The 13,301-nt window shown below is 33.0% G+C and overlaps 1 protein-coding gene across 2 annotated transcripts; it reads right to left on the bottom strand.

Moving 5' to 3' along the window:
• Window positions 1-960: 960 nt before the first annotated feature.
• Window positions 961-7,566, bottom strand: LOC142640917 (inositol diphosphatase DSP1-like). 2 transcript variants are annotated; one of them, XM_075815236.1, is made up of 6 exons: window positions 7,166-7,552; window positions 6,868-6,961; window positions 4,371-4,418; window positions 2,064-2,121; window positions 1,916-1,959; window positions 961-1,827 (listed from the first exon to the last, which is right to left on the bottom strand). In XM_075815236.1, exons 1-6 carry the CDS (start codon window positions 7,396-7,398, stop codon window positions 1,642-1,644), a joined length of 663 nt encoding a protein of 220 aa, XP_075671351.1. In that variant the 5' UTR covers window positions 7,399-7,552; the 3' UTR covers window positions 961-1,641. The 2 variants fall into 2 exon arrangements, with proteins under 2 accessions (XP_075671351.1, XP_075671352.1); XM_075815237.1 differs by lacking the exon at window positions 4,371-4,418 and having other exon boundaries at window positions 7,166-7,566.
• Window positions 7,567-13,301: the final 5,735 nt, after the last annotated feature.

Raw genomic sequence — 13,301 nt, 5'->3', positions numbered from 1 at the left:
ATGGCCTACGCTCATGCAAAAGACATAAAAAAAAGAGTCTAATCATACCCTCTAAACCACATTTTCAAATTCCTCTTATGTTAAATGAGTTGGATCAAGTTTAAAAGAATAAATTAAATTACAATACATGTATTAGGCGCACAAGAAAGTCGGGCTCCACCAAATCAGGCTTGTAGAAAATATGTCGCAAAAACGACTATCAACAATGATTACCCTTTATCATCAGACCAAGAGGTGTAGGCAAGATTCGAACCTCGTCTCTTATTTGATGACAACAAGAGAAACTAGAACAAGGTAGCAACTAAACTTCTGAAATCATATATGCCCAGCTGAAATTCTTGAGAATATAGGTCCCTTATTCTACATTTCTTCGAGTTCAAGTTATCCGTCAATTGTCATTTTTATTCTCAGATACAATTATTGATATATAAAAATAAAAAAAAATAAAGAAAATTGCGGTATCACGTATGTTGCTTAGTATGATTAACTTTTTCTAAATGCAATTTCACCAACGGGCTTTGTAGCCCGATGGCACCTACACCCTCTCGTCTCCTGTGTTCACGGGTTTAATCCTGCCTCTTCCCTCTCCTCTCAAAAAATCAAAGATTATATATATATGAATTATGTAATGAGTTCTTCTTGTTCATCATTAGTGGACCCGTTTATCCAAGTCAGTGCAACTCAGCGAATTGTCAACTTTTCTATAAGTGCAACTCTACTTGAAGAGCTTTCCTGTCAAATAGCTCCATTTCCTCCCCGTCTCCTTTTTCGTAAGTAACAGAAAGACAAAACATTAATGCAGACTTAGCCCCTCAATTTAAGTAGCTAACCATGAAACTTCAAATGCTCTCTGAATCTCTACATAAATTTGAGACATGCTTTTCATTTGCTGAAGTATCACGCAATAGAATATTTACATCATTTTATAATTGTCACAGAAACCTATCCACTCGATTTAGTCGACCATGACAGTGTAAATCATAAAATCTCATATTCAGACTCACTGCAGCAGCAGTGCAAGTTAAATGCAAGAATTATTCCCTTGTTATCAAATCACATATTGTTTGTTCATCAAATTACATCATACAGATATCAAGATAATCCTTCTATAAGTAAATTTTATTTATTAAATTATCTATACTTGACTACCGGATCAAGAATCATTGGTAGACAACATCTTGCTAGCTGCCTTGCCTTCCATTATAATAATTGGCAGGAACAGCTGAAGTAGAGAAGAGCTGCTAGCCTGCTATCTTGACTTGTGTCCATAAACAATTACTTCAGCATCAGCTATAAACTCTAAACCAATCTAACTATGAATTCGTGAAGGACCTGGAACATATCTACTGCCATAGTTGTTGCGTGTGTACAGCAATAACTGCAGAGAGACTATTCGGAAACAAAAACAAGGAAAAGAAAAGAAAGAAAAAGAGTAGGGTGGTGGATGGGACGAAGAGAGAGGCTTTGTTACACTCCAAACTGGACACGCTAATTTTAAACGAGGAAAAACGAAGAATTATCCCTTTACCACTGAAATGCATATTTTGGGAACTCATCACCTTTTCCTATTTATTCTGAAGTAGGGCCTATACGATTCTCTTCCATCAAAGAAAGGAAAAGCCATTCAATAGATCTTGTTGTTTACCTCCTCGAACATGAAAATGACATAGGAAGATGCTTCAAGCTAGAAACATCAAACAACTCCATAAACCTCTGATCTGAAACTCTAGCTTTTGCAGCGGCAAAACGCTGGTACTCATCAAATACAGATGTCAGGCACCACCTTTGCAATTTTCTAAAGCAACCCACAAGACAACCAGTTCGATGCTGGACAGAAAGAAAGCAAGCAACAAGTTAGAATGTACTGAAATGAAAATTAGGTATGGAGAGAATAGAAAACCAAAAATGCACATACCTTCCCTCTTTTACAATGTATTAAAACTGGGTGATTCCTTACATCTGCATTGTAGACAAGTAAAAGTGAACATTTGCAGTTACTAAAAATAAACAACACCACAATTGAACAAGAAATGAAGTGTAAGATGTTTGAATGCTTGCATTACCAAGGACAACTTTTAGTGCTTCACGAATTGTATCCTGCGGGATGTTCACAAAAGGCTCCTGAATGAACAAATTTAGACATAAAATTGTTAAATTAGATATCATTCAATATATTAGAACTTGCACTACTCACATAATCAGGGGCAACCAAGAGTTTTATCTACTAATATATTTGTCACAAGCTCAATAATGACAACAACAAAATTATCGATCAGGCTAATATTAAATAATTCAATTTGAAAACCCAAAATGCAATTTTAGCTCAGGAGTGTCAGAAGTGCTGGCATAAATTGATACACACAATTTAAACAACCATAGGATCACCAGATATCTTATTGGTTTATATGAGGGCCAGCATATTATTATATGCTTATTACTGCACTATGTTTGACAAACTGGAGGGGCAGAGAGAGGAGAAGAAGAGAGAGTGGAAGGTAAGGGAAAAATTCCATTCCTCTTATGCTGTTACAAAATCAATGAAAATTTGAAGGAAATGATTGATAAGGTGGACCCATTTTTAATTATTACATAATTTAAACATTCTGTCTCCTTTTTCTCCCTATTTGAAATGAAAGGGAATAATGGATTTAGGGGGAAAGAAAATCCTTTTATTTTGTTGCCCACCACTTCTGCCCAACCAAATAAGGGAAAAGTCCTTTTCCCTCTCCCCCTTTCCCCTCCTTCTTCCCTCACCAAATCCAACCTCATATTGAGATAATTACCCAGTGCAGACATTCACCATCTTCAGTAATGTCTGCTGTCTTATTCTTCTTTATTAAGGAGCTCATACTACCAAAAATTACTTTAGAATTACTTTTCACTTCCTTTCATGATGATTATGAAATCTTCACGATATTACATCATTAATTATGGGCGTCACTATCGCCCATGCAAATCTTTTTACAAATTCATTCTGGGATATTAATTTGTACAATAACCATATCTTAGAATGAAATTCCATGCCAGGATAATTTGAAATATCAAGAAAACATCACTCAAAGAAGCATGGTGAAAAATTTGAGCTTGTTCTCAAATAACAAGGATGTTCAGTCTCTGTAATTATTGTTTAACTATCATGTGTATAGTGCTCGGTGATTGTTGCTACCTCAAAACTCCATGGTACATAACCATTACAGACAACTGGATTTACATATCTAAACCAATATCATGGATATGGTGCTTTGTGATTGTTGCTATGACAGATCTCCATCAAATATAAAAAGTGCCAAGGGAAGCCAGCCTGAGAAAAAGTAATTAGCTGGTTCCATGGTGGCAAAGTAATTTCCTCCTAAGGATGGCGAGGGTACAATGCTTCCTGTTCTAAACCACCCATCCCCCTCCCACTCACAGGACACACACAGAGCAGGCAAAAAAACATTGAAATAACAGCCATGCAATGGAAAACATAACAGGATGCAAGTCCCACCCATCTCATTCAAAGTGAAAAATCACAGGTACGAAGAGGACAAGAAAAATGGTGGCAATAGAAATCAAATTATGAAGATGAACCAAAAATGTGCAGAGGCATGTCAAGTTAGTAATTTACTACAAGGATGGCACAGTTTTCAATATTTCCTGTTCTAAATCAACCCTCCCCCTCCCAGGACACACACAGAGAGAGAGAGAGAGAGAGAGAGAGGGAGAACAGGCAAAAAAATTGTATTGACAGAAAAACTATGCAATGTAAAACATAACTGAATGTAACATCCCTCCCACAGTGAAAATTCATAGATATGATTGGACAAGGACATTGATGGCAACAGAAATGAAATTAAAAAGATGAGCTAAAACATTGTAGAGGCATGCTAATAAAGTAATAACAGAATCGCGGAAACATTTATTACGGAATTCCAGCAAATTGCATATCAGACAGCAAAAGGCCAATGCTTGGAAATGCTTAGGAATCTAATTAAAGAAGGAAATCAGAAACCACGATGCATGCCTAAACATTATTGTTTAAAAACTCAATGAAACTCTCACAAAAACTTGAAGATGGTGAAGAATGAAAAGCTGAGAATATTAAGGAAATATCTAGTAAAGAAAGAGGAGGAACAAAAGGATGGTCCTTATAGTTATCTTGTTCCATCAAGGTATCTGAACTTTAAAAAATATTTGAAGCTCTGAAGTGAAGAGCAGAATTTTACTATATCAAAACCTAGTATTACTGATACTATTATTATTAATAAATAAAAAATTTGAAAAGACTAGGAGGGAGGTTTTATTAATTTTGTGAATAACTGGCTTGCAAAAGGATCCTCACAAGCCGTAGTGAATAAATAATTGCCAGGATTTTGTTCATACCAACTTACCAGAAAAATGTAAAAGTTTTGACTTCTGAATACATGATCTGAAAAAAGCTACCAAAGAAAAGAGGAAGAAAAATTAAAGGTTGATCATAAAAAACAGCTTCTATACTCAAATTAAAGCCAATGCTGACAAGGAGAGGCGAACATGTCAATTAAATGGGAAAAAAATCATTAAAAAGAAATGACATTAAACCAAATCCTTATAATATAATAAATATCAAATATAAATTAGTTATTTCATTCTGCTAGCTACGAGCCTAAGGTAACTATCAACTTAAAACCATTCTTCTTTCCAATTTCATCGTTTTAAATATGTAGGTTGCAGTTTTATTAATTAGCAACTGAATACCATTTACCTAAGGTGACTTTGTATGGATTTGTTTAATATTTAATATCCAAAAAAACATTTGTTGAATTACACTTGAATACTATAATTGATATGATATTTTAAGTGTATAAATCCCTCTTGAATATTAAAAGAATGCATGTGTTTAATAAATGTAATATACCAAAAATTGAAGAAAGAAAAAAAAAATCACAGCCGTTAGGATTCCATCTACCACAATTTCATTTTCTTCCAATTTTTTGTCCCTCTTTCCTTTTTAAATGCTCTATAAGTGATGTACTATTTCAAGAATTTCTGCACAATATTACATGACTCTCCTATAACACTCTAATTTATATTAAAGTAAAATATAACAAAACACCAAATAAAAGAGAGGTATAGGTTTTAATGGCTTCTTCCTTACAGGTCAAAATGATAAAGGATGTTTCTTAAAGAGTAGGATTTACAAAGACGGGCATACAGAATGGATAGAACTTAAAACATAGAAGGCATAATTCACATTCCAGCTACCATTATTTTCAATTCCAAATGCTAAACTTCTTATACTTCTCGAATGCATATTGCCATAAGAATACCAGGACAACTAGCAAATCAAACAATCTGATACAACCTTTGCACAGAAAACTTATGTACATACACATAGATTGCAATAATCAAAATAATGTGGTTTAAACTAACCTGAACATTTATAAACCTATCTCTCATCAACTAAATCTATTGAATTCTTACAAAGAAATATGCACCAGTCATAATGATAACCCTAGCAAACATTGTTCAAGTGCAAAGCCACTAACAAGGAAGTATACACCTTGCTGAGTTTGGGTAAATGTAGTTTGTTGCATTGAGAACACAAAAGTTCAACCAACACAATTATGCAAGGAGCACCGAAGTCAAAAGAGCATTTATTTTTATTTTAATTTGGAAGCATGCGTGGATGGTACACACATGCTTAGCTGAAATTGTTGACTGGTTTTTTCAAAGCAAGCTTAATGTGTGGTAATTTTGCTTCAGCATTTCCCTATTGATGTATCTCTAAACCCTTATAAAACTACAGCTCTTGGAATGGTGAAGGACAGTAGATTTTGACTAAGAATTTTATGAGTTGAGAACGTACTGCTCCTCTTTTGTTTGGTGGTGATGCCAAAGTTTTCCAGGCGGATTCTAGGTGGTGAAGCAAACTCTATTCTCCTAAACACTACACGCTAAGGGATCTAAGCCTAGAAAATTTTAAGTTACCTAATAAAATCAAAAAACATATTTAAAAAAGAAGGAAATAAAACACTGATCTGTTCAGTGTAGATTGAATTAGGAGAAGAAAATAATAGTAATAGGAAAGAAAAAAAAAATTAAAGGAAGAACAAAATAATAAAAATACTTGGAAAATAAAAAAATAATTAAAAAAAGGAAACTAATTATTCCACAAAGTAGATCATGGACACGATAATATTCCACCACTGTAATCACATCAGCACACGGCAACTAAATTATTAAAGTTAATTCAACCTTTTTTTCCCCCATATAAGTGAATTCAGGCCCCAAATTAATTAAGGATGAGAAAACGGAGATTCAAACTAGTGATTTCTGCTTCACGAGGCATGATCTCCAATCAATTGTGGTATCCCTTGGGGTTTTAATTCAACTATTAAATATTTGAAAGAACAAATGCATGCAATTATTGTTGATCACATAAAATTAAATCACTTAACATCATTGTGCATACACTCCATCTAATTAACCCGCCGGATTTACGAATTTTGAACTTATTGTACTTTTTCAAGATGCATTCTGAGATAAATAAGACTACCAAATGCACATTTAACATCAATCATTGTCAAAAAATGTAAATAATAACAACAATAACAATCACTAATACTACTATTATAAAAAAGAAGACAATAATTTAAGTATTAAAGTTTCCCTCATAAAGAATGCACTCACCTTTCTTTTTTATTACTGCTTTAAAGAATGTGACAAAATTAAAGTTATCTCAGACAAAAACTTCAGGAAAGATTGAACGAGAATTATTGAAACTAATTTAAACTAACAAGTAACAACCACCATTAATGACAACTGCAACTAAACATTATAATTATAAAAATAAAAATAAAAACCTTAGTAGCAATTAAGCTTTAGAGAAAGAAGAATCAGCAGTACCTTATATCCTTCAATCCCGAATTGAAAAAGCTTGATCCCATTTGACTTGAGAAACTCCATGTTGGCCTCCGGATACGGCTCCGGACACAGACATCTACAAATCCACAACACAAAAACCCTAATTAAATTCACCACTCCATTTCTCTATAACATAGTCTTACACAATCTTCTTTGTGCAACTTTTATTGTTTTATTATAGGCAAGTGTAAACAATAAAGACTGGCCTAGAAAAAACTAAGCTCATCGCGCACGCTAAAAATAAAAATTATATAAAATGAGAGAGAGGAGCAATGATTACATGATAGAGCGGAGGCCTAAAGTTTGGAGGAAAGAGAAGTTGGCGGAGTCGGGGAAGCCGGAGCGGAAAATGCCGTTATCGACCATGGCGAAGTTGAGAGGCGGACTGAAGAGGTCCTCGCCGTTGCAGTCATCGCCGTTGCCGACGTCACGGTCGATGATGGCGTGGCACATCTCGGGGGCCTCGTCGTCGTCGTCGTCTTCGTCGTCATAATTCTTGCGGTCTAGTTTCATTGAAGTGATATTTATATTATGATGGAGAGAGAGACAGACAGAGCGAGCGAGGGAGTTTAGAGAGAGTTATTGTATTTATAAATAGAGATTGGTGGAAAAAGGGGATTGAGACTTGGGAGGGGATCGATGAGGATATTCCACGACCAGAGGCTGCTTTGTGGCTTGGCCTTTTGGCTGTGTAGTGCTGCTACTTTTCTTTTCTTTTCTTTTTTTTTCTTTTTTTTTTTTTTTCTTTTGGTTTGTTCTATTGGTTTTTTTTTTTTTTTTTTTGACAGTTGAGTTTGTTTGAATGAAAAGGTTCAAAAGAGAGAAAGTGGTGTTAGAAACTTTTGCTAGTGAGAGTGCTTTGGTTTTGTGCTTAATGGGAAAAATGAAAAGATATATATATATATATATATAGAAAGAGAGAGAGAGAAGGTGTGTTCAAGTGGAAAAAAAGGTTGGGGAGGGAGAGAGAAGAGAACTGGGTTTGGACGAAAACGATTTTTACCCAAAAGGAAATGGTTTTCATTAAAAAAATGTTAAGAAAGAGAAAACGAGGAAAGAAACGAGCGTGGGTTTTTTAAATTGGGGGAACGAAAATGACTTGGTCACGGAATATCACGACTAAGGTAGCGCGTGCAAAATAAATTACAATATACATTTCCTAAAGGAGATAAAAGATTAAGAGGAAATTAAAAAAGTGTATTTCATAACTTTTATTTTTATTTTTATTTTTATTTTTTTTACAAAAACATAAGTCATTCCGAGGAGCATGTGTGATGAAATGAATTTGAAGAACATGATGTCAATGCCAGCCTCAATAATTTATTTTTACCTCAATAATTTATTTTTAGAGAGTCAATAAAAAGATAAATCTTAAGTAATAAATGAATCTTGCAGTTTACGTTATTTTTTTATAAAAAAATGTTCATAGTATTATGAAGAAAATAAAAGATAATCTATAAATTCATTTGGCATATTGTTTCTTAATATAATAAATATACTAATTATGATTGGTAAGATTAAATCTTAGAAATAATCTATTGTTTCTAAATATAATACCACCATGTACCTTTGGCATGATAGTTATTTCACAAGTACAAGTTTATGTGGGGAGAAAAGGCAAGGATCAGGGATCAAGTATTTAGGAGGAAAAGCTTCACATACATACACTTAGATTAAGTTTTAGTAGGGGTGGAGAGGCAAGGATCGGGGATCAAGTATCTAGGAGGGAGAGCTTCACACACATAACTTAGATTGAGCTAAAGCAGGATTTCTATCTTAGATTAAAAAAAATGTAAATATAATAAAGATATAAATTATCGTTGTTTAGTGAACTTTAATTATTATTGCTTAGAATATTTTTATCAATTAGTTTATATCTTTACTCTGTACAATTCTTTTATTTAACAATTCAACTCAACTTTGACAACTATTAGTCTTTATAATTATATTAAGAAATTTGCTGTTGTTTTAACATTTGTTTTTATTTTCACTCAATCACTCCCTTATTCCACATTCCTTGTCTTTTTTTATTTTTAATTTAAGAATCACCCATTTTTAAATTGATTAATTGTCTTTTAATATTAACATTTGCTAATTATTGACTAACCCATGCCCCTAGTTTCCACTTAACAAATAATAAATTAAAGACGCATTCAAATTCAGCCACTACACTCACAGATTTGGTCAATGTTTAAATTACTTGTAACTTTATTTGTAAGAATAGATTGTTAAGAGAATCATATTCGAGCTTATTTTAGTTGAGCTTAAAAAAGATTTAAGGTCAAGGTGTTCAATTTCTTATTTTAGGGGCCAAAAGCAAAAATAAAATAAAATAAAAATTATATATATTTTTTGCTTGCTCATAGGGTTCATTTGAACCCCTATACCAAAGCTAATGCCGCCCCTACATGAAGTAAACCTAAAGGTAATCAGAAAGTAGTATGTTATGTTCTATTCATTAATCTAACATATGGTTGTCAAAATTTCAATATGGATTTTACGATATTATGATTTTACGATCTCATCTGCCTAAAATGACCCGGATCTTTCAGGGATCTTTGCAATTGTTTAGAATTGGTAGGATCATACAATTTTGACGATCCTAAATGACCCTAGTTTCTTGTAATCTTCTTTAACTAGACAAAAAACTCAGTTGAACCCAAATGAAAAATAACATCCCAATAGACCAAGTTTTGATATTATAATGTAGAGAGATAGAGTGTCAGTTTGACCCAAATAAAAAATAATGATGTAGAGATGTATGGTAATTACATCAAATGGATGCAAATTTTTGGTTTTTTATGAATGAATGTATAATTTATGTGATTATTTAACATACCAATGTGTATTTTTTATTTATTTCTCAAATATAATGTAAGATCTTACAATCCATAATCCCCTTACCTCTCATGATCCTATGTAGGATCCCGATTTTGACAACTTTGGTCCAACAAGTGTGAAAAATATTATTAAAAAATTTATCCACCACTTCAACAAGTACATAAATCCTACCTTCAAACATAAGTTCTCTCTCTTGTTTTTTTATTTTTTTTTATTTAAAGTTCTCTCTCATGGGAGAAATATTTTTCCTAGAGCAAGTTGAAAGGACCAATAGTTTTTCCTTATAAGGAGAGTTAGAAGTGTCACTAAATTGAATCTTACTAAATTATATATTTTGTTACAAACGGTATAATTGTTTTACACTCCCCAAATGTAAAATATTTATTATGATCTTCATGGTTTCACATAAAAATATCCACATTTTACGCATAATGTGAAAGAACATGGACAATCAAACCAAGGATTGAAATTAAACCAATTTGAAATACACATGTTCTACTTGTACAATGTAGCTCAACCTTAGTCTTACATGTCATATGATATATTTTCTTTATTTCATTATAATAATAACAAAAAAGAAAAAAAAATTAATCTCAAAATTATAAGATCAACTATAAATCCTTTTGCACACTATGTATGTCACTATAAATATTGTAGAGGCCCGAGGACCAAGGAATGATACAATGAGCTGTAGTTATCACAATTGAGGCATCATGAGCCCGAAGAGGAGATCCACCCAAGGATAGGGGGAGAAGAGACAAAAGACTTCTGGGAAGTCCGGATGAGGAGGATGGGGTGTAGAGAGGGAATCATGGAAGGTAAAGGAAGTTTCCAGTGAGAGTTAACCTACTGCCTCCACATTAAATGACTGACAACGGCTCTATTAGCTGCATTGATAAGGAAGTAACCTAAACAGTGGAATTCACAGCTAAGCAGCTCCTTCTACCACCTTTAACAGAAATTTAAGGAGACAAGTGTCATAGGGAGAGTCTGGTTAGGTAGAGATGAAGGGCCATGATGCGATGGTTTGAGAAGTATATAAGGGAAGAGAACTTCCAGATGAAAAGGGGGGCCAGAGAGAGAAAAATAGTCTAAGTATAGAAAATAGAGCAAGAACATTGAGAAAAAGAGAGTGAACAGTGTATCACCCAATGTAAAAGTTTTGTCCTCGAACGAATTTGTATATTTAACTAGGGGCCCTTACCATTCTTCCTATGTTTTTGTCCTCGGGCTAAGCCCTCCTCTTTTGTCTTACCCCACTCTCTTCACAAATATCTATTGTTTGGGTCTAGCTAAGTTGTGCCGACTCCACTGTTCTAAGTGGGCTTAGGCCGCTTGATTTTTGTGTCATTACAAATATATTTAAATTATATTATTAATCTAATTTAAATTAATTCAAAATAGTTTACCAAAACTTCAAGAATTTTAGAATAGTATCCCAATAAAAAACTAGATCCTGCATGATTTAAAATAATTTCATTATTCAATTTTGGTGATATTAGTCAAATATCTATTTAACTTATATATTTGTTTAATAAAATATGTTCTTTATATGGCTATAGTACAAGTATAAAGGAAAAACAAAGAATTACAAACATGGTGGTGCCTTGTTAAAGGCTTAATAATTTAAAAAATCAAAAATTACAAAAATGCCGATTACTTTTTATAATAGCTAGATTTCACTCTCCTTCTTTCTTTTCTTTTTTTTCTTTTTTTTCTTTTCTTTGAAAAAGGACTAGACTTGCATTCAATTGAATAATGAATATTAAGGAATCAAGCTTCCATGGCTGGTGGAGGGCAATCCTCAGCTAGATTTCACTATTTATATTTACATAACGAAAAGAATCATGTGTTTCATAATTGTAACTTTATTCGTTAAGCAAAATACTCTTAATAATCAACTTTTGATGGGTATACAAACAACACGTTTTATAATTTTTTTTCACAATTTGTTAATATGACAAGTTGTAATAACTAATAAGTGGATAGTCATTTTCAAATAAACCTACTATGGATACCACTTTTATTTTTCATCACTTATAACCTGGCACATCACTAAAATTGGAAAAAAAAATGTTGTGAGAAAATGGGAGAGTGGTTTGAATTGAAGTACTCTTTTAGGAAGAACTGGATAATCAACGATCAATTCATGCCGTTAAAATTAGAGACTTATACATATTGAAATGAATTTAAAGCATGTGAGTCATAAATGTGGAATTGTGGATAATATAAGAAATAAATAACAATTAAGGGACGCTTCATTATTGATGGAATCTAAGTTTTGTCAATTAAACGTTAAGCTCAATTGATGCGTTGATTTGAATTGGTAACAAGCCAATGGTATGCAATTGGAGGCTTGAGCCGGATCAACTTGCAAGAAAGCAAATTAAAAACATTGATATTTTTTATGGCAGTAAAAAAACTTTGGACTGATACATTAGATAACAAGAGAAAATCATCAATTGGATAATGGATAGGGTGAGAATTAAAGTTTGGTGACATTATACATAGCTTATTGTTGAGCTCCACTAGATATACACATATTTAAAGTTTTAAACACATAAAAATTAGCTAGGGATTAGTTTGGCTAAATCAATAAGGTGAATCAATTTTTTAACAAGGAATAAAATTTGATTTGAGAAGTACAAAACAACTATTGTCTTATTGGGAGCACGCCCCACGTTGTTGTTTTTGTTTTTGTGTGATGAATGGAACTATTAGTGTGCACCCAATCTCTTTAGACGAGCGTGTTATTTGCACCTCAATCTCCAACTAAGCTACTCAGTCCCTGTTGGCAAGGGCAATGTTCCTGTGCTTCCTCACCAGTCACCACAATATTGCCTCCATATCTGTTTAAAGTTTAAACACGTACACTTACTCAATTTCACATCACCAGCAATCCAATCATATTGTTCATTGTATTTGTATATTCTATAGTCTCCATACATACCAGTACGAATCCTAGTCCCCCAATAACATCACCATCATCATCTCGTTCATTGTATAGTACACCATTACTAACCACTGCTGTAATGTAAGTAAGAGACGTATCACATCTTTAACATGTGGGGATATATTAATCTATGACTTTGAATAACAAAATTTCATAGATGCTAATGAGTAATGACCCTTCAGATTAGTTTTGATTGACTGGGTCCATGACTTAAGTTAGATATGATCGTAGAGCATTTTCTAAGTTTGAATTTTCCTTCTTTTTTTTTGTTACTGGCTAACCCAATAGGGTGTGAAACAGTAGGGATTGCTTGTTGTGTAGTAGGGATTCGTTAGATATTCAAAAGAGTAACCCATTATCGTGTCAACCAAATCAGAATCAGAAATGGGTTAGTGTAGTTCAAATGTTATAGCATTTTGATTAGCCAAATTAAAATAATAATAATAATAATATGGCATTAAAGGTCTTTGGACCAAGCAATAATACATCCACCCCTAGACCCTAGTAATAGGGCCCCTCTCCAGGAGTGGATCCTATAAAATAAAAAAATAAATAAAAAATAAAAATAAAAACCTTACTTAGAAGGAAGAAGAAAAAAAAAAAACCAATGAGAATATGCTCA

The sequence above is a fragment of the Castanea sativa genome, chromosome 6 (assembly GCF_040712315.1).
Source record: "Castanea sativa cultivar Marrone di Chiusa Pesio chromosome 6, ASM4071231v1".
Lineage (NCBI taxonomy): Eukaryota > Viridiplantae > Streptophyta > Magnoliopsida > Fagales > Fagaceae > Castanea > Castanea sativa.
This window is presented reverse-complemented; position numbering and strand designations above follow the sequence as displayed.